General features: G+C 34.8%; 1 protein-coding gene across 2 annotated transcripts in view; it reads right to left on the reverse strand.

The window, feature by feature from the left end:
* EIF5B (eukaryotic translation initiation factor 5B) overlaps positions 1–27,049 on the reverse strand; it is a 65,712-nt gene that overhangs the window by 11,241 nt on the left and 27,422 nt on the right. The window contains exons 7-14 of one of the 2 annotated variants that reach the window (XM_031691996.2): positions 20,746–20,841; positions 20,175–20,264; positions 18,562–18,636; positions 14,966–15,249; positions 5,934–6,041; positions 5,387–5,497; positions 4,080–4,147; positions 3,382–3,523 (exon numbers count right to left, since the gene is read on the reverse strand). In XM_031691996.2, the coding sequence (XP_031547856.2) occupies positions 3,382–3,523; positions 4,080–4,147; positions 5,387–5,497; positions 5,934–6,041; positions 14,966–15,249; positions 18,562–18,636; positions 20,175–20,264; positions 20,746–20,841 (974 nt within the window). Of the gene's footprint in view, positions 1–3,381; positions 3,524–4,079; positions 4,148–5,386; positions 5,498–5,933; positions 6,042–14,965; positions 15,253–18,561; positions 18,637–20,174; positions 20,265–20,745; positions 20,842–27,049 lie in introns of both variants that reach the window. The other variant, XM_031691995.2, reaches the window with a different exon arrangement.

The following is a 27,049-nucleotide window of genomic DNA, read 5'->3' on the forward strand; positions in this document are numbered from 1 at the left end:
AGCTTAACAAATACCTCACCAAAGAAGATACACAGATGGCAAATAAGTACATGAAAAGTCTGAAGGAGTTTTCCCCTCCTTAATGGAGGCATGAGGGGATGATCCAGGACCTCGCGCACGCCAAGCATGCGCTCCACCACTGATCTACACCCCTCACCCCCAAGTATGTGAAGAGATGTTCCAAGTCTTATGTCACATGGAAATACAAATTAAAACAAGATACTACTACACACCTATCAGAACAGCCAAATTCCAAAACACAAAACCAAATGCTGGTGAGGATGAGCAGCAACAGGAACTCTCATTTGCTGCTGGTGGAAATACAAAATGATACAGCCACTTTGGAAGACAGTTTGCTAATTTCTTATAAAACACTCTTACCCAGCCATCATGCTCCTTGGTATTTACCCAGGGGTTAAAAATCTTATGTCCATACAAAAACCTTCACACAAGTGTTTACAGCAGCTTTATTTGTAATTGTCAAAACTTGGAAACAACTAAGATGTCCTTCAGTGGGTGAATGGATAAACTGTGGTACATCTAGACAATGGAGTATCATTTAGTGCTAAAAGAAATGAGCTATCAAGTCACAAAAAGACATCGAAGAAACTTTAATGCATATTACTAAGTGAAAGAAGCCAATCTGAAAAGGTCACATACCATAGGATCCCAAATATCTATGATTCTGGAAAAGGGAAAATGATAGAGACAGTAAAAAGATTGGTGGCTGCCACGGGGTGGGATGTGGGCTGGGACGTGGGAGGATGAACAGACAGAGCACAGAGGACTTTAAAGGCAGTGAAAATACTCGGTATGAAACCATGATGAGAGATACTTGTTACGTATTTGTCCAAGCCCACAGTGTATAAAACATCAAGAGTGAACTCTGCTGTAAACTATGAGCATCGGGTGCTGATGATGTGTTAATGGCGGTTCATCAATTCTAACAAAACGTCCCACTTTAGTAAAGGATGTTGATAATGGGGGAGGTGGGGATCGTGTGAAGACGGGGACACAGAAAACTGCACCTTCCCCTCACTTACGTTGTGAACCTTCAAGTGCTCTAAAAATAATAAAGCTTTAATAATAAAAAGTGTGTAAAGCCCCCCGCCATGAACAGTAATTCACACTGTTACAGATTAAAGGAGAAAAGCTATGTGAACATATCAAGAGATACAGAATAAGCATCTGACAAAAATCAACAACCATTCAAGACTTAAACAAAAACACTCTAAGCAACCAAGGAATATAAGGGAACTTCCTCATTTAATAAAGCGCATTTACAGAAAACTCACAGCGGACATCATACTTAATGGTGAAAGAGCACTTTTCCCCTAAGATGGAGAAGAAAGCAAGGATGTGTGTCATCACCTCTATTCAACGTTGTTTTAGAGGGTCTTGTTAGTGCAATAAGGAAGAAAAAGTTTACAAAGGACAGAAATAAGGAAAAAAGTACACCAGTTTTTATTTGCCGATAACATAACCATGTATATAGAAAATTCCACATGAGCTACAAAAGCAGCTACTAGGCCTAGTCAGTGAATTTAACAAGGTCACAAGATTAAAAAGTCAATATATAAAAATCAACTGTATTTTTATATAAAACTGAGAAACAATTAGAAATCCAAAATTTTAAACTACCATTTACAGTAACATTAAAACAATGAAATACTAGGAATATGACTAAAACATGGACAATGAAACTGTAACATATCATCGAGAGAAAGTAAAGAAGACTTAAGCAAACGCAGAGACAGACACCATGTTCACCGGTCAGAAGACTCAGTTTTGTTAAAATGTACATTCTCCAAGAATTTATCTACAGATTAAATACAATCCCAATCAAAATCCTGGAAGGCTTTTTGCAGAAACCAAAAAGCTGGTTCTAAACTTTATATAAAATTCAAGGACCCTGAAATCACCAAAACAATTTTAAGAAATAAAACGTTGAAGAAATTAACCACCTCTGACTTTCAAGACATCACTATGAAACTCGAATAATTACAACAGGGTAGCAGCGGCATAAGGGTGGACATCTAGGTCAATGCAAGAGAAGATAAATACTAAGAACAGACACAAATATACTCGGTCAATTAATTTTCAACAAGGATTCCAAAGTAATTCAAAGGGGAAAGTATAATCTTTCCAACGAAGGGTTCTGAAGTGGATATTCATTTGGAAAAAAGTGAACCTTGATGCTACTTTACACCATTTAACTTAAAACACAAAAGTTAACTTAAAAACATCACAGATCTAAATGTTAAATATCTATAAACATCAGAGAAAGGTTTCATTAACTTGGAGTGGGAAAAGATTACTTACACAGAAGAAAGAGATTATTTAAAAAATTCTCATCAATTGATTTCATCAAAATTAGAAATTTCTGATCTTCAAAATAGATTAAGAGAAAAAAAAGTCCTTGACTACAAGAATGTATCTGCAATACACACAACTGACAAAGGATTTATAACAACAATATACAAAGAACTCCTAAACTCAGCAAGACAACAAATCTAATAAAAAATGAGCAATGGATTTTGAACAGATACTTCATAGACACACAGAGATGGCAGCAAATGAGCACACGAAAAGATGTTTGATGCTATTAGACATCATGGAAATGCAAATTAAACAATAATTTGGAACTACACATTTATCAGAATGGCTATAGGTAGGATTAAGTGCTGGCAAGAATATGCATAAACTGGAACTCTTACAAATTGCCGATTTATAAATGTAAAATGGTACAACCTCCCTGAAAAAGTGTATCATGTTCTCAGAGCTGAACATAAAACTACCATATTATCCAGCAATTTTATTCCAAGATATTTACTAAAAGTAATGGAAAACAAATGTGTACACAAAGATTTGTGTAGAAATGTTCACAGCTGCTTCATTAATAACCTAAAATTGAAATCAATCCAAAAGTCCTTCAACAGTTAAAATGGATGAAGTGTGGTATCATCCAGATAACAAATTACTCAGTTAAAAAGGAACAATCTGTGAGGTACACAACAACATGGATAAATCTGTAATTATGTGAACAGTGAAAAATGCCAGACTCAAAAGATTATGCACTATATAATTTCATTAATATGAAATTATAAAACAGGCAAAACTAGTGACAAAAGAGGCCGGTGTGTGTCTGGGGTTGCAGAGGGGCACAATGACTGCAAAACAACGTAAGGGAACATTCTGGAAATATGGAGGTACGTCTATATTCTAGATGGTGGTGGTTATGTGTGCACTTAAATTGGTCAACATACACTGAACTGTTCACTTAGCAGGAGTGCATTTTCTTAAATGAAAGTTATATTTTTTTAACCACAAAAAATTAAGAAGTATATTTTCAGGATTTACGTTTTCAGATGAAGAGCTTACCTTATTGAGTGCAACGATAAAGGGACATTTTTTAGATTTGAGAAGGTTGATAGATTCAATTGTCTGGGGCTCCAAACCATGCATAATATCAACAACTAAAATGGCAATATCACAAAGAGAGCTTCCTCTGTTTCTCAGATTACTATTGGAAAAGAGGGAAAAGATGCATTAACAGAAATCTTGAAATTTACACTTTCACATAAAGAAACTTAATTTCTTTGTAAAACCTAAACAAAAAGAACAAAATGAAGTACATGCATTAAATACAAGTGCCATTAGCCCTTAACTTGCCAAAATGCTTATCTGACAGTGAACTGACAGCAGTTGAAATGACTTAGTTCCAGAAGTTATTCCATTATTTCTGTCAATTTTACTGACCAAGTTTTTTGCGCTAATGAACACGGCCAAGAGGCAACAGGATAAAATTCCACGTGTAATGGGTTTCATAGGAGATAGACCAGGTATGTATTAGGATTTGCCCTTTCAGAGTGGAAAAGACTTCTATTAAAAAACAAGTACCTAAATAAAATACTACTGAATCAGCAAGGCACAGATGAGGACTGGTAGTTTGCAGACCACAGATCTCAAAACAGTGCTCAAAGACTTGTGACTGGTTAGGACACCTGAGTCACCGAACGTTTTGGCCTGCGTGGTTTCAAGCAGTCTGCTTGCTGACAGAAGATGCAAGTCACTCTCACCTGAAAGACTCATGCCCAGGAGTGTCAATAATCAGCATCCCTGGAATCCGCACGTTCTCTCTATCAAACTAGAAAAGGCGGGGAGAAGTGAGAGCTCAGCAAAGCCAAAACAAAAGCTTCTTTGCAAAACAGTTGTATTCTGCTCTGAAAACTCCCAAATATCACCACTTCCTTTTCCAAATGAACAGTTTTAAAACAGTCAGTGAGTCAACCAACAAAGCACAACAGTTAATATTTTCATTAATGTCAAATGGAGTTTTGCAAGAAAAAACTGAAATGAGAAAATATTCCCTTTGTGAAAGTCATATAACTACGATGTAGTCTAAATTTGAGATTATTAGTCAGTGACAAATGGCAGAGCAGTCACCTGAGGGTGATCAGCTACAGAAAACCGACATACAAGAAGCAGTTCTCAGAATCCGGAAAATTTATCTGGTCCAATTTTAAAGCAATTCTAAACTCTGAAAAATACCCTGAAGTATGTTTTAAAGAAAATTTCCCAAATCGACTTAAAATATTGAATCATAATTTTATATCCTGCTTTATTCAAATAATATCATAAACCCTTGATTTTCTGGACAAAAGTACACAAGTGAATGGAAACAATATCACAACAGGCCAGATATGAACATTCTCTTTTAATCCAAAAAGTAGCACTGACCAACAAATCTCTCTCACACACACAGAAAACTTTTTTTACTTTATCTGTACTTTTGTCAATCTTCAAATGATTTTCCAAAATCTTATCTAGTGATCTAGATCAGAATGACTCAAATGTAAAACATTTCCAATATGCATTCTGGTTGTCTTAAATCAAAATTCATAATTATTTCCACTTCACTGCAATACAAACAATATAATTCTAATTGTCATATAAAGGTTACCCTGAGAAACTTAATACAGGCCTAATAAAAATTGTGTTTGTATTTTTTTTTTAACTATGTTCTAAAATAATACCAGATTTCAAGTTCTGGCAACTGGTAAATATGGTATGGAATATAATGGTATGGAAAATATAAAGCTATGGTAAAAGTGTTATTAGAACACAGAGGGAAATGGCATATTATAAGTTCAGAATAGTGGCTGCTCTTGGCATAAGCGGGAAGGAAATGGAATGTGAGGTCTCCTCAACAGTTAATGTTTTCTCGCTTTAAAAAAGGGATCTGAAGTAAAACAGCACACGCTAATGATAAATGGTAATAAGCATATGGGTCTGCTGCACTATCCCGTTCTTTTTTCTATGTTTGAAATAGTTCACGCCTTAATTTTTGTTAGAGATGAAAACACATGAAATACAGTGTACTTACATTTTTAATCATCCTAGTTTGTTCATTAATAGCTTCAAGAGGAACATTGGTGGCACCAATTTGCTGCGTGATACCACCTGCTTCACCATCTTGCACATGCGTGTGACGGAGCTGGGATAAGACAGCAGATTCAGATTAGAACTTGCCAATGTAGCAAGAAGCAGAAGCAATTAAGACAACAGCTACTTATTTACTGTAATCACAACTGCCTATGTGTGCTATGGTTTCTATTAGCTTTTTATCAAGTATCATTCGCTTATTCAAAAAGTTATATATCAATGCATCCAATTTTTTTTAATTTAATTTTTTTAAAAACATTTTAGTTGTAGTATAGTCAATTTACAACATGTCAATTTCTGGTGTACAGCATAATAGTTCAGTCATACATATACATACATACATTCCTTTTCATATTCTTTTTCATTACAGGTTACTACAAGACACTGAACATAGTTTCCTGTGCTTTAGAGTATAAATTTGTTGTTCATCTATTTATACATAGTAATTAGTATCTGCAAATCTCAAACCTTCATCCAAAATTTCTTACTTTATCTAGAATTTTTGTCTTCCCTGTGTCCACATGTCCAAGTACACAGATAATTGGAGCTCTTAGCTTTTCCATATTTACGTTTTTACTATGTTCAAGTCGCCGTTTCTAGGAATGGGAAAAAAAAACAAACACAAAATTAAATATATCTCAACCCCTATCATTTTCCTTTAAATTATTTTGCCTTTGCAAGAGAATGCCACAACCTGTATCCAAGCTGTCTGTTGATTTAACTACGTAATTGTATTTTAAAATGTGAACTGTACAACCTTTGGATAAGGAGACACCTGTTCAGAACAGACTTCAGAGAAGCACTATTAATTATGAATAAGAATGGTGTAAAGTTTGGGCTCAAACTCTGAACACTTTTCCCACAGTTAATTTAATGGGATATAATGGATGGAAAAGGAATTGATCTTTTTGTCACACTTACTATACAGTACAGCCTCTAACTTAAGTGGGGGTTTACAGTAAAAGAGGTATATTTGGCATTCAAAAAATGTCATTAGTACTTAAGAATTGTTTAAAAAGTTTAAAGCAGTTTATTTCAAAACTTCGTCCAGTGTATAAATGACACAAAACCTTTCAGTTAGGAAAGGGTTTCTGTAAGCCTCAGCCTAAGACATCCAAATGACTTTTCCTACCTTCCTAAGGTACCACTAAGCAAGAGAAAGTTTGTCCTTGAACTACAGTGTGTTTCTCTGTACCATTTACTTCTAAATACTTCAGCTTTCTGAGGGGGGGGAAAAAAAACCAAAACACCTAAGCCAGAAGTTCCTCTTAAAATGACACCCTTTCAAGTAAAGACTAAAGCTGGCATTCAAATGGGATTAAGACTTTCATTTGAAACTCTGAAATACTGTCATTTACAAAAGCATTTTCCACCTAAAAACAATTTTTATAAGAACTCACTCATTTCTACCCCTAGACATTGAATCTTTCTATAGAAACTGTAATGAGAAAAGTTTTTGGAATGTCGAAAGTGAAAAACGTAAGTATTTACTAGCAAAGAGTACTACACAACAGACTCACAATATGTATGACTCAGAAGCAAACATCATGACCTTAGTTAATTAGGACTTGAGATGCTCGAAACCTGCCTTTCTCTCCCACACTTGGCGGACGGCTGGGATTTTCTGAAGGGCAATGTAGTACACAGACACTGACTCAGAAATCCTACCTCCACGAACTGCCCTGAAGCAATGGCAAGACAAGTATACACAGACGCTCAGGTACAACAGTATTTGTTCACTAGAGTGCTATTCATAATAGCATAAACTAGTAAACATTTAAGCTTCTTCAGTGGAGGGTTTCTTAATGAGTGTCTCCTAAGCCCCAGAGCTGCTTACCTGGTTGCACAGAATCGTGGAGGTAGAGACCTCTCTCCACAATGGAGATTCTTTCTCAGGAAGTCTGGGATGAATGTCAGAAAATTATAGTATGTAGCAAGGTTTCAGAACCATGAAGTTTGTTAAGGACTGAACTGTATCTCTTTCAAATTCATACACTGAAGCCCTAACTCCCAGTGTCTTATTTAGAGATAGGGATTTTAAGGAGGTAATGGAACAGTTAAATGAGGCCCTAGGGGTGGAGCCCTAATCCAATAGGGCTGGTGTGCTTATAAGAGAAAGAGAAATCAAAAATTTTCTCTCTGAGCACTTACAGGGAAAGACCACGTGAGGATTCAGGGGTAAAGTGGCCATCTGCAAGCCAGGAAGAAGTTCTCACCAGAAAACCACCCTGCAAGCTCTTTTATCTTCAACTTCCAGCCTCGAGAACTGTCAGAAAATAAATTTCTGTTGTTTAAGCCTCCCAGTCTATAGTATTTTATGGCAGCCCAAGCAGACTGATCCAAAGTTAAATTAGGCTCCTCCTATAAAACGGAATACAGTATGGAGCTCTTAAAGGTGTTGAAACAGGCCTTCTTAAACAATGGGATGAGGAGCTTAAGAAATCCTCTCCCCAAAAGAAAATATGAAACTGGACGAAACAGCCAAAACAACCACTTAAAGATTCTAGAAACTGGCCAAAAGTATATAACAAAATGAAAAATATTTAATTCAAGAAATTAAATATTTACTGACTGTTTGTAAGAGCAATAGAAGCCTGTGGAGTTTGAGAGGAGAGTGGCTCCATCACACTCCTTTTCCTCCCACATTCCATGGGTAGAAGTGATCAGACAAGGACAGGGGATCTCACATCTCAGGGCACTATTAAACCAAGAGTGATCCCAATGGCAAATAAAGAGATAAGACTAAAATCACAACCAGACTGAGGTCTTGATACTGATGGGGCAAGAGATAACCTGGGAGATCAGTCAGAAATTTAACAGGAGGTCTGTGGCACAAGACAGCCAACGTAGGCTTTGGTAAGATCCTACGTATCTCTGGTGGTCCAGAAGGCTGTGTTCCTTGGAAGGCTGTCAGAAGAGACCAAAGAGGTCCTTACTGAGTAACTCGTTCCTGCCTCAACAAGAGATCTTGTGAATGCATAAAGTAAAACCCAGAGTGACTAGTAAGCTGTCAGATCCACTGGCAAACAGCAGAAGCCTTACTGCCTCAAGGTGTTTAAGCACAGCCACTGACAAATCACTTGGCTGACACTGAGACAAACTGACTCAGGGGAAAGCCCTAGGAAGCTAGGCGTAAAAATAAAAACAAGAATTTAAAAAACAAAAACTAACAAACAAAACCGAGACGAGCCATCAACAGTTCCATAAGACAGAAGCAAAAGACACCACAGAATTAGTTAGTCCACGTGATTCACTAGCAAATAAACAAAAACAACCAAAACCATCACATTTGTAGGGGCCAACAGAATTCAAGGTGGTCAACAGAAACTATTTCTGAGGGACTCAGATTTCGGACTTAGTAGACAAAACAGGGAATTATGTTCAAAGAAATGAAGTGTGATGATGACTCCATCAAAAGAGGACATAAATAAATGGAAACAAATAATTATTTTTTAAAAAACACACAAACTCTAGAGTTAAAAAAGTTCAGTAACAAATTAAAAAATATACCAAAGGGGCTTGACAGCAGCTTAAACATGGCAGAAGAATCAAAGTACTTAAGGATAGATTAACAGAAATAATACAGGTTGAACAATGAAAATAAAGAATGAAGGAAAATGAACAGAGTCTCAAGAGAGCTGTGGGACACCCTCAAGTGCACCAACGGAGTTCCAGGAGAACACAGAGACATAGGCAGAAAGAATATCTGAAGAAATAACGGCAGAAAACTTTCAAAATTTGATGAAAAACATTAATCTATACACCTTAAAATAACTCAATAAACTCCAAGTAGGATAAACACAAAAAAATCCACATCAAGACATAGTATTCTAATTAAACTGTTAAAAGCCAAGATCAAAAAGAAAATCTTGACAGCAAGAGAAAAATCACTCACTGTGTACAAGGGAACCCAAATAAGATTAAGTTTAATTTGAATCACAAACAGCGGAGGCCAAAAGCAATGAAATAATATACTCAAAGGACTAAACAGGAGAAAAAACTGTTATGCAAGAATTCTACATGCAGCAATGTTATCTTTAAAAAAACAAAGATGAAACAAACAACTCCCAGATTTAAAAAGATGGAGAATTCACTGCTAGAAGATTAGCATGAGAAGAAATATCACAGCAAGTTTAGCAGGCTGGAAGTGACACCACAGGATGGTAACTAAAAGCCACAGGAAAGAAAAAGGAGCAATGGTAAAGATGGTTATATAGGTAAATATAAAAGGCAGTAAAAACGTATCTTTTCCTGTTTTCTTCTCTTAAAGGCTGATTTAAAAGATAACTTTACAAATAATAATTCTAAAATTGTATGGCTGGGCTTGTAACACATAAAGATGTAACAAATATGACAAAGAGCACAAAGGCACGGCGAGGAAGGGACTGCAGCTACATTACAGCAAAGAAATGACACCAATAGAAACTCAAATTCATAGGAAGAAATGAGGAACACCAGAAATGTTAATATTTTGGTTAGTATCAAAGACTATAAATATATTTTTCTCCTTTCTTCTCTTAATTCCTTTAAAAATATAAGATCAAATAAGACACTAATAACACCACTGCATTACTGGGTTTATAACCTGCATAAACAATATATATAACAATAGACAGTATAAAGGAAAGAGATGAATCTATACTAGAACAAAATCTCTGTATTTTACTAGAATTAAGTTACTAATAATATAAATGAGAAGATAAGATACATAACTATCATGCCTAGAGCAACTATGAAGAAAATAACTTAAAAAAAAGACATGCAATATGTAGAAAACAAATAGCAAAAAGAGAAAATCCAACGACATCCATAATAATTTTAAATGTGAATCAATTAAATACTCTTAAAAGCAGATTGTATAACTGGATAAAACAGCAAGATTCAAGTGCACACTGTCAATAAGAGACACACTTTGTATTAAAAAACACAGACATAAACTGAAAAAGACACCATGCAAATGGTAACCATGAGGGATGATGTGGCTATATGAATGTCAGACAAAAAATGTTATTAAAGAGAGACACAGCTATACCCTCAAGAAGATGTAACAAGTATAAATACATATGTACTTAACAAAGCTCCCAAATACATGAAAATAAAACAGAAAACCCTGAGGGGAGAAATACAATTCAACAATAAATTCTGGAACTTCAATAGCCCAATCTCAATAATGGATAGAAAAGCTACATATAAAAAGAGAAAGTGTATAGAAAATGTGAACAACACTATTAACCAAACTGACCTAACTGAACACCAAATCCACCAACAGCAGAATCCACATTCTTCCTAAGTGCACAAGAAACACTTTCAGGAAGAGGTCTAATGTGAGGAATAAAAAAAATCTTAATTATTTAAAAATGACAGGAATTATACAAAGTATGTTCTCTGACCACAATGGTCAGAATTTAGAATTAACAGAAGAAAGATAAGGAAAATCCACAAAATTTATAAATTATAACAATATACTTCTAAATAATGCACAGGTCAAAGAAGAAATAGTAAAAGGAAAATTAGAAAATGTTTTGAGCAGAATGAAAACCAAAAAAAAAAAATTCATGGGATGCAGCTAAGCATACTTGGAGGAAAATCTGTAACTGTAAATGCTTGTATGATATGAAGAAAAGAGGAAAGGTCTCAAATCAATAAGCTAAGCTGTCAACTTAAGAAATTAGCAAAAAAAGAGGAAACTAAACTCAAACTAAACATAAAATAATAAAGAACAGAATAAAAAATCAATTATCACAGTAATTATTAGAAAGACAACAATGACTGAGAAGACTCAAGAGGAAAAAGGAAATATAAATAAGTAACAAAACAAGAAACTGAATTAGTAATTTTAAAATCCTGCCATAAAAAAAAGCCTTACTAGTAAATTTTGACATTTAAAATAGGAAATAATATAATCCTTCACAAACTCGTACAGAAAACAGAGCACTTCTCAGATAATCCTAGGAGGCTAATATTAACCTGACACCAAAGCCAGCGAAACACATCATAACAAAGCTACTGATCAATATACTTCATGGGTATAGGTCACAAAGTCCTCAACAAAACATTACAAACGAAATCCAGTAACACAGAAAGAGGATTATATACCATAGTCAAGTAGGATTTATTCCAAGAATGAACGGTTGGTTGAGTATCAATTAATACCTCAAACATTAATACAAAAATGGGGGGGAGCCCAACTCAATAGATAAACAAAAAGTATCCACACCTACTCATCAACAGAAATTCTCAACAAACTAGGAAAAGGGAACTTCCTCACATTGATAAAGGGTCATCTATAAAACAAACAAACCCACTGCTAACATCATAGTTAATGGTGAAAATCTGAATGTTTTCCCCCAAATATCGGGAACAAAGCGTGTATGCCTGTTCTTAACAGTCCTATTCAACAATGTATTGTTCTAGCCAGGGAAATCATGCAAAAAAAAAAAAAGAAGGAAAAGAAATAAGCAGTAATGAGATTGGAAAAGAAGAATTAAATTGTCTTTGATAGATGACATGACACTGATTACAGAAAATTCTAAGCAATCCATGAAAAATTACTGGAACAAAAAAATTTCACTACAGTTGCAGGATACAAGATCAATCTATAAAAACCAACTGCATTTCTTCATACTAACAATGGAAGATTAAATAAAGTGACCCCATTCACTACAGAATCAAAAACAATAAATACACTTAGCAATAAATTTAACAAAAGACTTACAAATCTTGTACACTGAAAACTACAAAATATTGCTGGAAGAAATTTTAAAGGATCTAAATAAATGGAGAGACAGACTATTTCCATGGGTTAGAAGACTCAATATTAATAAGGTGGAAATTCTCGCTAAAACTGATCTACAGATTCAATGCAATCTCAATCAAAGCCTGAGGAGACTTTTCGCAGAAACTGACAAGCTAACCCTAAAGTTTGTATGGAAAAGCAAGTAACCTAGGAGAGCCAAAACACTGTTAAAAAGGAAAAACAACGTTGGAAGACTTACATTTCCCAATTTCGAAACTTACTGTAAAACTATAGTAACCAACACAGTGCGGTACTGGTTTAAGAACAGATAAACAGACGAAACAAACAGAACTCAGAGTCCAAAAATAAGCCATCACATTTCAGACCACTTGATTTGCCAACAATAACAAGGCAATGGGGGAGTAGTCGTCTTTCAGTGATGCTGGTTAAAAATTCTTTTAAAAAAATGACTTTAGCCCCTTACATCATACATAAAAATTATCTTAGATCACAGCACTAAAGATACTAGGAATGAAAAGTATACATTTTTAAAAAGAAAATATAGGACAAAATACTCATGGCCTTGGATTAGGCAAAGATTTCTTCAGTACATCACCAGAAGCAGGCTCTACTAAAAAAAAGTTTAATAAACCAGATGTTATGAAATTAAAAATGTATGCACTTCAGAAGAAACTATTAAAAAGTGAAAAGAACTCTTTCAACTCAATAATAAAGACAAATTACAAAATTAAAAACAGACAAAAATTTGAACAGATGTTTCACCAATGAAGATTATAGAAATGGCCAATAAATACACGAAGAAATGCTCAACATGATGGAAATGCAAATTAAAACCACAATAAGATATATTACTTCACATCCCCTAAAATGTTTATAATGGAGAAGACAGGCAATAATAAGTATTAGTGAGGATGAAGAGAAGGTAAAACCATCAACTGGTAGGAATCTATACTTGTGCAGCCACTCTGAAAACCAGTGTAGTAGTTTCTGAAAAAGTTCAACACAAATTTACCACATGATCCAGCAATTTCACTCCTAGGAATATATCTAAAGGAAATGAAGACACATTTCCATGCAAAGTCTCACATGAGAAATGTTTCTAAGAGCACCACTCACAACAGCCAAAAAGTGGAAAGAACTCAAATCTCCTTTAAATGGTGAATGAATAATAAAAAAAAGTGGTAATTTATACAAAAAAACACTACTTACTGGTAAAAAGGAACAAAATACTGATAGAGCTACTACACAGATGACCACGCTTAAGTAAAATAAGCTAGACACAAGAGATCACGTGCCATATGATTGTGTTTAAATGAGATTTGCAGAGAAGACAGCTCTGGAAAATAGAGGGAAAATAGATTAGCAGCTGGCTGGGGCTAGAAATGGGGAATGACTGCAAATTGGCACAAGGGATCTCCCTGGGGTGGTGAAAATATTCTAAAGTTGAGTTGCGGTGATAGTTGCAAAACTCTAAATTTACAAACTGTCACTGAGTTTGTACAATTAAAATGGGTCAATTTTATGGTATATAAATCATATCTTAACAAAACTGTTTAAAAATTGTTGAGCTAACAAGGCCACAGCATACTATTAAGTGGGAAAAAATAGTATGCATCCACAAATTTATTACCTAATTTTTAATTAAAAACTTTAAAAACTTGAAGCTCATACCCAGATCCACTAACAAGTTCTTATTCTTGTCACCTCACAGGGGGATGAGATAACAGGGAATTTTTACTTAATGCTTTACACCCATTTTGTTTTTAAGTCATCAAACACAGTATACAAACTGTCTCTCACAGAGAGGTACAGGGCAAGGGAGTCGGCTGAGTAGGTACTGTGGGAAGAAGCAGAGTCACAGCAAGGAGAAGGGAGGGGAATACTACTGACATGTAGCGGGTGGAGGCCAGAGGTACTGCTCAACATCCTAAAATGAAGAGGACAGACCCCCCCCCGACCCCACAACAAAGAATTATCTGGCTCCAAAATGTCAACAGAGCCAGGGTTGAGAAATCCCAATTTTTAACAACAGACCTCCTTAGTCCTTTAGAAATTCAGAAAATATACTCCTTTTTAGACTTTACAGAAGGAAAAGTCAATACTTTTAATACATAAGTATTAAAACAAAAAATTGAAAACTAGAATTATACTTGAAAAGATTAAGAAAAGAAAAGCTAAAAAGTTTTCAGCTTTAAAATAGTTTAGTATCCTCAAGTAAACTAAAGTGGTTTGTAGTGTATTATTTATGCTAAGCTGACATAATTATGAAAAGTTTCTCTTGAAGTTAAGTCTACTACATTAAGTAGGAAAAACACATTGAGCCTGTGAGGTACGTGAACTTTACTGAACAGAAGTCTCGTTAACCCACAAGATTTAAACAACTGAAGTGAGCAAGGTGCCTTATGACTGACGAACCTAAATATATAAGGCAAACACCCAACTAATGTTTATAACTAGAGGGTGTAAGCTCAGAATGCCTCTGCATACCTATAAACCATCACTCAAAGAGCACATTAAAGTTTGAAGAAAACAAGAAAAAAGTGATGAAGCAATCACCATTCTGACTTGGGTAAGGGAGTGAGGTCCCAGGGGAGACCAGTGTCAAAGACCTCTAACGTCTCAACATTACAAAGATGGACAAAGATACCACTCTGAGACTGTGTTTTAAAACTGCTCATCATCAAAAGCCTTTAGTCATATAGTTTTAACTATGAGAGGAGGAGTGGAGAGGAAAGGGGTGAAGCAAAAGGGACAGATAAATACCTCAATCCTCCGTTTTGCTTTGTCGTAAGCCCGTTCCTCTTTAGTTCGGTCATCATCAGAGTCATACTCAGATTCTGAGCTCATTTCTTTACTTGGCTTTTTCTCTAATGTTTTCCCCGCATCCTTCTCATCGGACACCTTTTCATCCTCGTCATCACCGTCACTGCCTTCACTTTCTCCTTCTTCTTCCTCTTCCTCTTCACTCTCTTCTTCCTCCTCCTCCTCCTCTTCCTCCTCCTCCTCCTCTTCAGGGTTTTCTTTTACTTCTATAAGCACTGTGTTTTCTTCTTTCAGGAAGAGAGAGATTTCAAAATAAATGAAAGTTAAAAACAAGATTTCTATCAAGATAGAGACCCTAAAGGAAAAATAATACTGAACGTGTACTAAGGCAGTAACACAGTATCATTAATTCCAAATTAATGTTTTCATATATCATAAATGCCAACTGTTGTCTACAAGCTGCGACGAAGATTTTCGTTTAACAGTAAAAATTTAATGCATTAATCCATAAGCTAACAAAAAAGAAAAGCATTACTAAGCCAGGATACAAGAGAGGACAAAAACCCAGGGAGGTGAACACAATACTCAGTACTTTTGCCCTCTCTGGATCATTTGCTGATTCTGGCGGGGGTAGCTGAAAGGCTATGCAGTGCTTTCAATGGCCCTTTAAAGTTTAGGGGTCCAGGCACTGGAAGTTCAGGCCTACCAAGGATTTTGGCGGGGCAAGGTGGATGGACATCAGTTAAAGCCCTTATGGTGTGGTGAAATCCTGAAAAACTGCACCCTGACAGTAAGGACACACAGGAAGTAGACAGGACTTCCCCTTTTCTGGCAGATCACCCCCAGATTCTCTCCATTCTAAATGTGGAGTAAGATGATACTATATTGCTAGTTCACCCAGACTCCTGGTAGATGTACAAATAAATTCTCTCTGGAGGGAGCAAACACTAACCTTGACATCAAACTATTTCTACAGTTTTATAATATCCAGCACAAAATATAAAATTAAAAGCCACATGAAGAAACCAGCATTTACACACCCACAAGGATTCCATATATTGAAGTTATAAAAACAAAATTATATTTTAAAAAATATTTTATTGTTTGTTCGTTTGGGTGGGTGATTATGTTATTTATTTATTTTTAATGGATGTACTAGGGGCTGACTCCAGCACCTGTGCACACTAAGCATGCACTCTACCACTGAGCTACACCCTCCCCTCAAGACAAAAGTTTTAAGAAGACTATGCTTCTAGAATCCAGGGAGCAATAGATAAGATTAAAAAGTTTAGAAAGTAACTAAAAACTATGAAAATAGTTAAATGGAAATTCTAAAACTTAAAAATACAGAAGATAAAATTGAGAACTCAAGAGATGGGTTTAACAGGAGAGTACAAATAGCTGAGGAGAGAATTAATGAACCAGAAGACAGATCAGAGGAAACAATCTAGAAAGAACCATGGAGACTCAATAGGTGAAAAACACAGAAAAAAGGAAAAGATACAATGATATAGTAAGAAGGTCTATCACAGGCCTAACTAGAATCCCTAAGGGGAAATGATGGCTTATAACACTGCAAAACTGATAAAAACATACATTCATAAAGCCCAATAGGCAGAGTAAATAAAAAAGAAAACAAATCTTGCCGTATCATAATAAAACTGATGAAAAGCAAAGACACATAAAAAATTTAGGCTGATACCTAATATTTGAACAGAAACAGTAAAAGCCAAGAAAAGGGACTAATATTTTCAAAGTGTTAAACGAATAAAGTTACAATAAAGAATTCCTCATTCAGTACTTTACCTTCAAGAATAAAGATGAGATAAAGATATTTTCAGAAAAGCAAAAACAGAATGTCTCAGGAACAGATTCATACTAAAGTAAATTCTATAAGGTATTCTTCAGGCAGGAAGAATAATCCCAAATGAAGATCAGAGGTACAGGGAGAAATGAAGCACCACAAAAAGCTAAGAATACAGGTCAACTTAAATAAACTCTAACTGTTAAAAAAAAAAAAAAAAGCTATTATGGGGTTTAAAAAAGAGAATTAAAATAAACGAGGATAATGACATATAAATCGAGAATTGGTTAAATGTTGCTCATGTTTCCACAGTCTTTACATTGCCTGGAAAGAAGGTAACAGTAGACACTGATAGTTCAAAGATCCAAGTTAAGTCTCTGGAATAACCACTAAAAGTAAGCAGAAAAGTATAAAACTACCCAGCTCATGGAAGGGAAAAAAATGAATAAAAAAAAAAATCCAACAATACAAAAGATGCTTAGAAAGGAGAGAAAAAGAATCAGTACAAATAAGAACAACTTAGCAAGATGGTAAATATTAAAATCAATATATTTCATTAATTATATCAAATGTTAGATGAAATGGGCTAAGTGTTCTAGGTAAAATACAAAGATTGACAAACTAGATCCAAAAATCCGAATTATATTGCTGTTTAAAGATATAGAAAGAGTAATAAAAAAAGATCTTGTAAATTATCACTGGTGTAGTTATGTTAGTATCAGATAAAGCAGACTTGAAGACAAAAGGCAATGCTAGAAATAAAATGTAAATAAAATAAATGATAAAAGTCAATTCACTAGAAATACGTAAGATTACATTCACCTAATAATATGTAAAGAAAAATCAACAGAACTCAGAGAGAAATAGCAACCTACAAGTGTGATGGGAGATATGAGCACACCACCCTCAGAGACAGAGAGAAAAAGCACACTAGAAAGAAAACTCAGAATAGAATAAAAGACCTGAACAAAACGATCAGCAAACTTGACTAAATACAGAGAACAAGGTACCCACCTACTGCAGGATATAAACTCTCTCCAATCATATATGAAACATTTACAGTAACCATGTTTAGCTATAAATTTAGTCAACATATTTCAAAGGACAGAGCCATATATGTTTGCTGATCACAATGAAGTTACAAAAAGATACGTAACTATAAAGTCCCCACTTTTGTAGATCAATACATTTCTAAATAAATCATAAGTAAAAGTTAATACAGGTAAAAATGTATCAAAAAAGAAATTTTAAAATATCAACATATCATAACTTGTAGAATTTGGCTAAAGCCAGGCTTAAAGAGAAATTTACATTTCTTTAAAAGGCTGAAAAAACAAAGAGCCAAACATCTATCTCAAAAAGTTAAGAAAAAGCCAGCAAATTAAACCTTAAAGTAGGTTTTAGTGGTAAAAAACAAAGAAATGGCAAAGAAAACCACTTTTTATTCACAGTGATTAGGAACTAAACTATGTGTTTGTATTATCTTTGCATTATACTTAGAGGCTTTTTGTAGGCTAGCTTTAATAACCTAACGCCTTTTATAACATCACTCTGAAAAGAACAGATTCTAAATCCTAGGCAACTATCTTACAAATAACTTTCTGAAAGTCATTTACTAATAATAAAATCACTGTCCACATGAGGACTTAGGAATGGCAATGGAGAAAGCAAGACTGGTCCCTATCCCCAGAAAAGTTCATACAGTTTTCATAATCAGGAGATAACTTCTTTTAATATATATACACCTCCAGTAGCCACTGTATTTATCAATGTGTGCTTATGAGCTGTTCACCTTTTTCTCTCTCCTCATCACTAGCCATAGCTTCCCAGTCATCCAATCCAGCATCCTCAGTTTCTTCTTCTTCTTCTGTAAATACAGATTTTCATTAAAGACATAGAAATTTTGAGATTGCTTTTAGAAAACAGTAGAAAATTATGCTGACATAAAAAAGAAATGTTTTAATTATGCAAAAACTACATATACAATTTCATTATCTTTGGAAATAATTTTTCAATATACGTAGCATGCTATATTCTTTATTATTATTAAATGCTTCACAATTTCCTGTTTTGAATATCCTATATTAAACTTAACCCAGATTTCATCTATGAGGTAATTAAAATATTAGCAACTCATTGAAATGTTCCTTTAGATCTTGAAAAGGGTACATGATAGCATTCAATTCTTGAGGACAAATAAAATTTCACATCTTCTTTTTGATCTTCAATCTATACTTTATACATAAGAATGTAACATTTATTTTGCTTTAACCTCTATAAATACAGACACTACTAAATTACACAGTTGGAGGTACAGATTCACACTTCTGTTCCAGCTGAAAATAAAAACAGAATGTAATGCTTACAACCCAAAAGTAGCCTGAAAGGTATAATTTTAAATTTAAAGACTTAAAATTCTACTAACTCATTATTAACAATAATGACTCTTTTTACTGAAATCTCATCGAGCAAAACTTTCTCAAATGAAAGATGGGAGTGGGACTTGTAGTATTTGTTTCCCTGTAATAATTACCATTTGGCAACAAGTTTGGGTAAGTCTTCTTGAGGAAGACGAAATGAGAGCCAGAAACACATACTCCAAGCTCGTTCTAAATTAGCAATTCTTTCTAGTGCTACAAATATGACCTAAAATAGTGGACTGCTATTAAGCATAACAACCAGAATTTCTCTTGTTTAGATGAGGTGCCCAGATAAATGATCCTTTTTATCCTGAGAACAGAAGAAAAGGACCGATGGCACCTGTCACCCATGTGGCTCAGGCCTAACGCTCCCTAAAGCTGCTCCCACTCCTTGTCTTTAACACTGGTGAGTCTCCTGATTTTACCAAACATACATTTAGCCAATCTCTAGCTCTCCTATCAATACCTAGCCTCATTAATTAGAACAATGTTTATCATTGAAAAAATAAATAAAATAAAAATTTTCCCGTCTCAAAACACACAAACACACAGAATGAATAAGCTGAATCCTCTTACTGACTTAGTAAACAGAAGCTGACCTCTAAGATTCTAAAATGCCAACCTTTATGACTCTTTAAAGTTCTAATTAAAAATGCTTTCAATGTGCTTCCAAAGGATTAAATAAAGAACTGTTTAGTTCTTGGTACCACCTAAGAATCCTGACCCATAAATAAAAACATCAGAGAAAATCCAAACTCCTCCATCCACTCTACAAACTGACATTATTGTAAAGAACAAAAGCAACTCGAGGTTCACCCCTACACTCTTTCAAAGTGGAAATGAAAAGAAATGATTTAGAGAACAGAAAGAACTATAAAGAAAGAGGGCCATCCTGCCAGACATTTGGTTTCCCCAAACTAAAGGTAACAAGACAACTTGTGACACATCGTTACTTAATAGGAATTAATTAGTCAACACCACTGGCCTGGCTCCACAGGAGGTGGAGTCTCTTCTTTTTCCGGTACTGCTTGTTCCACAACTTCCACAGCAGCGCCTGATTCCACTGGTTCAGATACTGGGGAATAAAAGGAGAAAAAAAAAAAAAGAAACCAAGTTCACAATACCTCTCAGTGCATAATTTGTTAGGATACCCTGTTAAGTACTGAATAAAAGCCAGCAGCACACACCTAAACTCTTCAGCAAGTTTAGGAAATATTTAAATATCACTTTTTTTTAAAAACAGGAAACTAGTTTTTCTTTCTGCTCAGGAATAAAATGTAAAATTATAGAAAGTTGAGAAGGAAACAAAAACTAAGAAGGACAGTTGTACTTCCCAGTGTTAAGGATAGTTATTCATAGACGAGGATCCAGATTTTTCAAACAAAAGTACTTTGCCATTAACCTGTCATTTGAATCAGTTGAGAATGATAAGAAACAAGGTGTAGGAAGTAAGTTTCAATAAGCAATTCTGATTTGTCAACTTCTTTTTAAAAGGTTTTGAAGGTTGTAGGAAAAAAGCAAGAGTTTCTAAATCACAGGCTATTTTATATACAAACCTTTATTTTCTAACTGCTGTGGTGTTTTTTTCTTCTTTTTATCTTCGTAAATTGGCCTTTTCTTTGGCAAAGAGTCTTTTGATGGCACTTCAACACCTGAGGAATAAAAATGGAAAACTTCAGAGCTTACAATTCTTACATGTCACCTAAGAAATATTACTTAAGGTAACATTTATTCATCTCAGAGAAACATACCCTAAAATATAGAAAAACATTCATGGAAAACCCTCTTCTTAGTATAAAGTATTTTTAAATTTACATACATTAAAATTCCATAAGCTTGTTGTCCAGTTGTATGACTTTTAGGCAACCACCATCACAATGAAGATGCAAAGCAGTCCCATCACCCCTTCTGCTCTGTGTAGTTAATCCTGCTCACTTCCTTAAGCCTCTGGCAACCACTGAACTGCTCTCTATCCCAAAAGATATGCCCTTTTCAGAACGTCACACACATAAAACTTTACAGTCGGCCTGCCAACATAATGAATTCAAGTGATCCTTGTTACTATACATACCAATACTGTTTCTTTTAATTGCCAAGTAGCATTCCACTGTACTGATGTACCACCATTCCTTTACTGATTACACAGCTGAAGGGCATTTGAGTTGTTTCTGGTTTTTGACAATTATGAATAAAGCTGCTATGAATAATCGCATGCATATTTTTGTGTGAACATTTCTCTGGGGTAAGTATTTTGCAGTGGGAATAATCGGACATTAAGATAAGCATGTGCAGCTGTCCCCTGAACAACATTGGGGTTCAGGGATGCCAACCCTCCATGTAGTCAAAAAGCTGCATATAACTTATTGTCAGCCCTCTGTATCCATGGTTCTTCTGTATGCATGGATTCAACCAGCCACAAATCGTGTAATTACTGTAGTATTTACCACTGAAGAATATCCACATACAAGTAAATCCACACAGTTCAAACCCATGTTGTTCAAGGCTCAACCTAATTTTTCTAAGAAACTTCCAACTGTTTTCCAATGTGACTTTACCAATTCTGCATTCCCACTGGTATGTATGAGTTTCAACTGTTCTGCATCCTTGCCAGCATCCGGTAAAGACAGTGTTTGAAGTTTTTTGCTTTTTTTTAAAATTTACGTATTCTAATAAATGTGCAGTGATATCTCATCATGGTCTTAATTTGAATTTCCCTAATGTTGAGCATTCTTTCCCTGTGCTTATAGTTCCCTGAAGTGAAGGTTCAAATCTTTCGCCCATTTTTAAAATAGGGCTATTGCTTCTCTTATTGTTGAATTTTGAGTTATCTTTATTATCTATATACACCCTTGTCAGTTATGAGACTTTCAGGTAATCTGTATTCTCTCAATGCTATCTTTTGCAGAGCAAAAGTCTTTAACCTGGACTTCAGTTTTATTATCTTTTTTTTTATGGATTATATTATGCTTTTAAAGTTGTAACCAAGCACTCCTTGCCTAACACAAGCTCACAAAGATTTTCTCCTATGTTTTCCTCTAAATGTTTTACAGCTGTATATTTTATATTTAGATCTACAATCTATTTTGAGTTAATTTTAACATGAGTGAGATTTAGGGCTAGGTTTTTGGGGGGTTTTTTTGCATATAAATATCCAATTGTGCCAGTATCACTTGTTGCAAACACCAGATTTTTATCTGTTGCCTTTTCCCATGACAGGAAAAACCAACCAACCTGACTCTGTTCTGTTCTATTAATATATTTGTCTATCCTTTTGCCAATATCACATTGTACTGATTACTGTAATTTTACAGTTAGTCATGAAATCAGATATTGTGAGTCTTCCAAGGTTTGTTCTTTTTTAAAACTACTCTGACCATTTTAACTCCTTTATCTTTTCATATATTTTAGAAACAGCTTACAGATATCTACAAAATATCATCCTGTAATTTCTAACACTTTTATTGTGGTATAATTCCTGTAAACTACACATATTTCAGATGTATAATTTGATGAATTTTGATAGATGTATACACCAAAGAAACCACCACCACCACAATCGAGACAACTAACATTTCCATCACCCCCCAAGAGGTATAAATTTCAAATTCTCAATTCATCCCTCCTCACCCCCTTTAACCCCTGGTAACCATAAGTTTGTTCTCTATGTCTAAGTCTGTTGCTGTTTTGTAGTTAAGTTCATTTGTGTCCTTTTTTTTAGATTTCACAAAGAAGTGGTATCATATGGTATTTTTCTCTCTTTCTGCCTTCCATCACTTAGAATGGCAATCTCCAGGACCACCCATGTTGCTGCAAATGGCATTATTTTATTCTCTTTTATGGCTGAATAGTATTCCATTGTATAAATATACCACAACTTCTTTATCCAGTCATCTGTCAATGGACATTTGAGTTGTTTCTATGTCTTGGCTATTGTAAACAGAGATGCTATGAACACTGGAGCACGTGTATCTTATCAAATCAGAGTTCCCTCCAGATATATGCCCAGGAATGGGACTGCTGAATCACAAGCCTATTTTTAGTTTTTTAAGAAACCTCCATACTGTCCTCCATAATGGCTGCACCAATTTACATTCCCACCAATAGTGTAGGAGGGTTCCTTTTTCTCCACACCCTCTCCAACATTTATTGTTTGTGGAATTGTTAATAATGGCCATTCTGATCAGTGTGAGGTGATACCTTATTTTACTTTTGATTTGCATTTCTCTAACAATTAATGAGGTCGAGCATCTTTTCATGAGTTTGTTGGCTAGCTGTCTTCTCTGGAGAGATGTCTATTTAGGTCTTCTGCCCATTTTTTGATTGGGTTGCTTTTTTTTTTAATATTAAGCTGTACAAGCTATTTGTGTATTTTCAGAAATTAGTCGCCGGTCACATCATTTGCAAATATTTTCTCTCATTCTATGGGTTGTGTTCTCATTTTGTTGATGGTATCCTTAGCTGTGCAAAAGCTTTTAAGTTTAATTAGATCCCCTTTGTTTATTTTTGCTTTTAATTCCAGTAGTCTAGGAGCTGATTTGAAAGAAATATTGCTGTGATTTATGTCAAAGAGTATTCTGCCTATGTATTCCTCTAGGAGTTTAATCGCATCTGGTCTTACATTTACATCTTTAATCCATTTTGAGTTTATTTTTGTATATGGTGTTCGTGCTGCAATTTTGACTGGGATTGCACTGAATCTACAAATCAGTTTGGGAGAACTGATATCTTAATATCAAATCTTCCAATCCATGAATGCAACCTCTCTCTATTAAACAGGTCTTTGATTACTTTCATCAGTGTTTTACAGTTTTCAGCATATAGGTCCGACAAATATTTGAATTTAAACTAAGTGACTCAAATTCTCTTTCTTCTTTAGAAGGTGCTACTGTAAATGGTACTATTTAAAAATTTTTGATTTTCAGCTGTTAATTGCTGGCATCCAGAAACACAATTGATATTTGAATACTGGCCTTATCCAGTTAACCTCACGTATTAACTGTAGGATTTTGTGTTTGGGGGTGGGGTAGATTCCATGGGATTTTCTATGTAAACAATTGTCGCCTGTGAATAGACAGTTTTACTTCTTCCTTTCAATCTGTACGCCTTCATTTCTTTTTTGTCTAATTGCCGGAGTTAGGACATTCCAGTGCAATGATGAATGACTGTGATGAGAGTGGACATCCTTGCCTTAATTACAATGTTAGGGTTCAATATTCAGTCATTCATCATTAAGTCTATTAGCTGTATGTTCTTTGAAAATGTCCCACATCAGGGTAAGGAAGCTCCCTTCTATTCCCAGTATCTGAATTTTTATTGTATATGAATGTTGAATTTTGTCAAATGATTCTTCTGCATCTATTGAGATGATCATGTAGACTTTCTTCTTTAGTCTATTAATACGGTGAAATATTTATTAATTTTTAAATACTGAACCAAGTCTGCATTCTGAGGGTAAAATCCACTTGGTCATGATAGATTATCCCTAAATTTATATATATATAAATATACACACATAAACATGTATTTATATAGTTAACCCTTAAATAACACTTTTGAACAGCACAGATACCTATATGCAGATTTTTTTCAGTAAATACATACTACAGTACTGTACGATCCACTGCTGGTTGAACGCGCAGATGCAGAACCATGGATACAGAAGGCCAGCTGTAAATTTATATGCAGACTTGTGACTGCACAGAGGAATGCCCCTAACCTCAGCATTGTACAAGGGTCAAGTATTGCTAGAGTCAAAAAGCTAATATCTTGTTGAGAAATTCTGCATCTTTGTTCGTGAGGGATATTGGTCTGCAGTTTTCCTTCCTTGTAATGTCTTCGTCTCACTATGGTACGAGGGTAATGTCGTTCTCATAAAATGAACTGGGTAGTTCGCCAAGATAATCTTCATAACTGCCAATATTTACTCCTTAAATGTTGTGTAGAATTCCCAAAGTGAAATTATAGAGACCTGGAGTTTCCTTTGTTGGAAATCTTTTTAACTTAGTTAAAATGAAAACAGATATAGGACTATTTTAAAAATAGATACAGGACTATCCAGGTTATGCATTTCTTTGAGTTTTGGTAGTATCATTTAAGGAATGTGAACTTGTTATATACTTAGTAGTTACAAGCTAAAGGCTACAGAACAGACTGGAAAGGTGATCTGCTACACATCTCAGAGTAATTATCTGAAAACATCTGCAGATATCTACACTCCCTAAGAACACATTTTGGACTCAATAAATAAGTTTTATATTATTCTAGGAAATCAATGTGGTAAATGACCTTTACCTAACAAGGAAGCTTTGAAAGACATAGTGAAGCATAACATTGTAGTATCTTTTCATAAGATGACTCAATGAGCGGACTGTGGAAAGCCTTACAGAATCATGGGTGTAGAGGGCCAAATGTAAATTTATATGCAGACTTAAAGTTAAGAAGTTTGAACTTTCTTATTAATAGAGAATAAGAAACAAATAAGGGGGCAAACACTGGGCAACACTATGAAGAATAAGAGACTAGGACCAGAGATGCCTCTTCAAAGACCATCTCCTCCAAGCCTTTCCTAAAGATTTATGCCCAGTTCATCATTTAAAAGTATAATTCTCCTCTAATCTCATAAGTACAAATCAAACTACTCCATAAAACAGCATTTCTGTTGGCAAATTATTCACTGCGAGGTCCCATTCCAATTTCTGCGTGAGTGCTTTTAGCCTGTCAGAAAGTCACCAGTCAAATCTGGTATTTGGGTGCTAGTTGTATTTGTTCTTTAGTTTCATTTTTCAATTAAGAATAAAACTTCCAGAAATCTAAGTACTATGATTCTCTACATTTACTGCTCCCAGCTGAATATATAACACAACGAAGGAGTCACATCGATAGTTAAATCTTAGCTCTAGGACCTTGGGCAAGCTGTTCAAGCTCTTTGTGTCTCCACTTCTTCATCTATGTCATGGGAATGAAAATATGTATTAAGATTTTTATGAGGAAATAATCGATGTCAAAGTAGCATCAGTTACATACTAAACACATAATAAACGGTAGCTGTTACTGTAATTATAGCATAAGCACCAAAATTACTATAATATAAAAATCTGTGGAATGTAGGGATAGGAAATTGAGAGTTCCCAATACATACTTCTCATTGGAGCAAAGACACCATTTTAAATCATCTTACCTGTCAAAAACATAACTAAGTAAAGGTCCAGGTTGTGGTCTCTAAACTAAAAGGAACCAAGGCTCCTTGGGTAAACAGCTGATTTCAGGTCTAGAGGAGAAAATGTGCAAGACGTACTGGAACTATCTTGTGGCATTAGAAAGCAAGGACAAGGTCTAAGAATATTGTGGTCATGTGAAAAAGTCACAGGAACCCACCTAAATGGACTCCTGCTAGCCAAAGATAGTATATTTTGAATATCAAAAACATCAACGACTTCAGGAGATGAGAGCATATCAATTATATAAAACCCCATTAAAAGAAAATGATACATACCCAAAACAAAATTAAACTCATTGGTAACCCTTAGATGTTGCTAGAAACAGCAATTATTTTGCAAATTAGTAAAGAAAGGGAAAGAATCAAGCATTTATCCTGATTTTCTTGCATGAAATGTATTTCAGGGAAAGTTTTTTTTTTTTTTTTGAGAAAGGGTCTACCTAATAAACGCAGAAAGACCGAATATCTGCAATTCCTGATGAAATACTAGATATAGGCAATGGTCACCAATTGGACATTAAAATTATTATGTGAAAAGTCAATGAAGAATTTTTGTAATGAATGGACAAAGCTGCCGATACCTAAACTCAGTGATCAATCTTGACATCACTAGCAGACAGACAACCATACCATGTGCCTCCTCA

This window comes from Vicugna pacos, chromosome 28, assembly GCF_048564905.1.
Source record: "Vicugna pacos chromosome 28, VicPac4, whole genome shotgun sequence".
NCBI lineage: Eukaryota > Metazoa > Chordata > Mammalia > Artiodactyla > Camelidae > Vicugna > Vicugna pacos.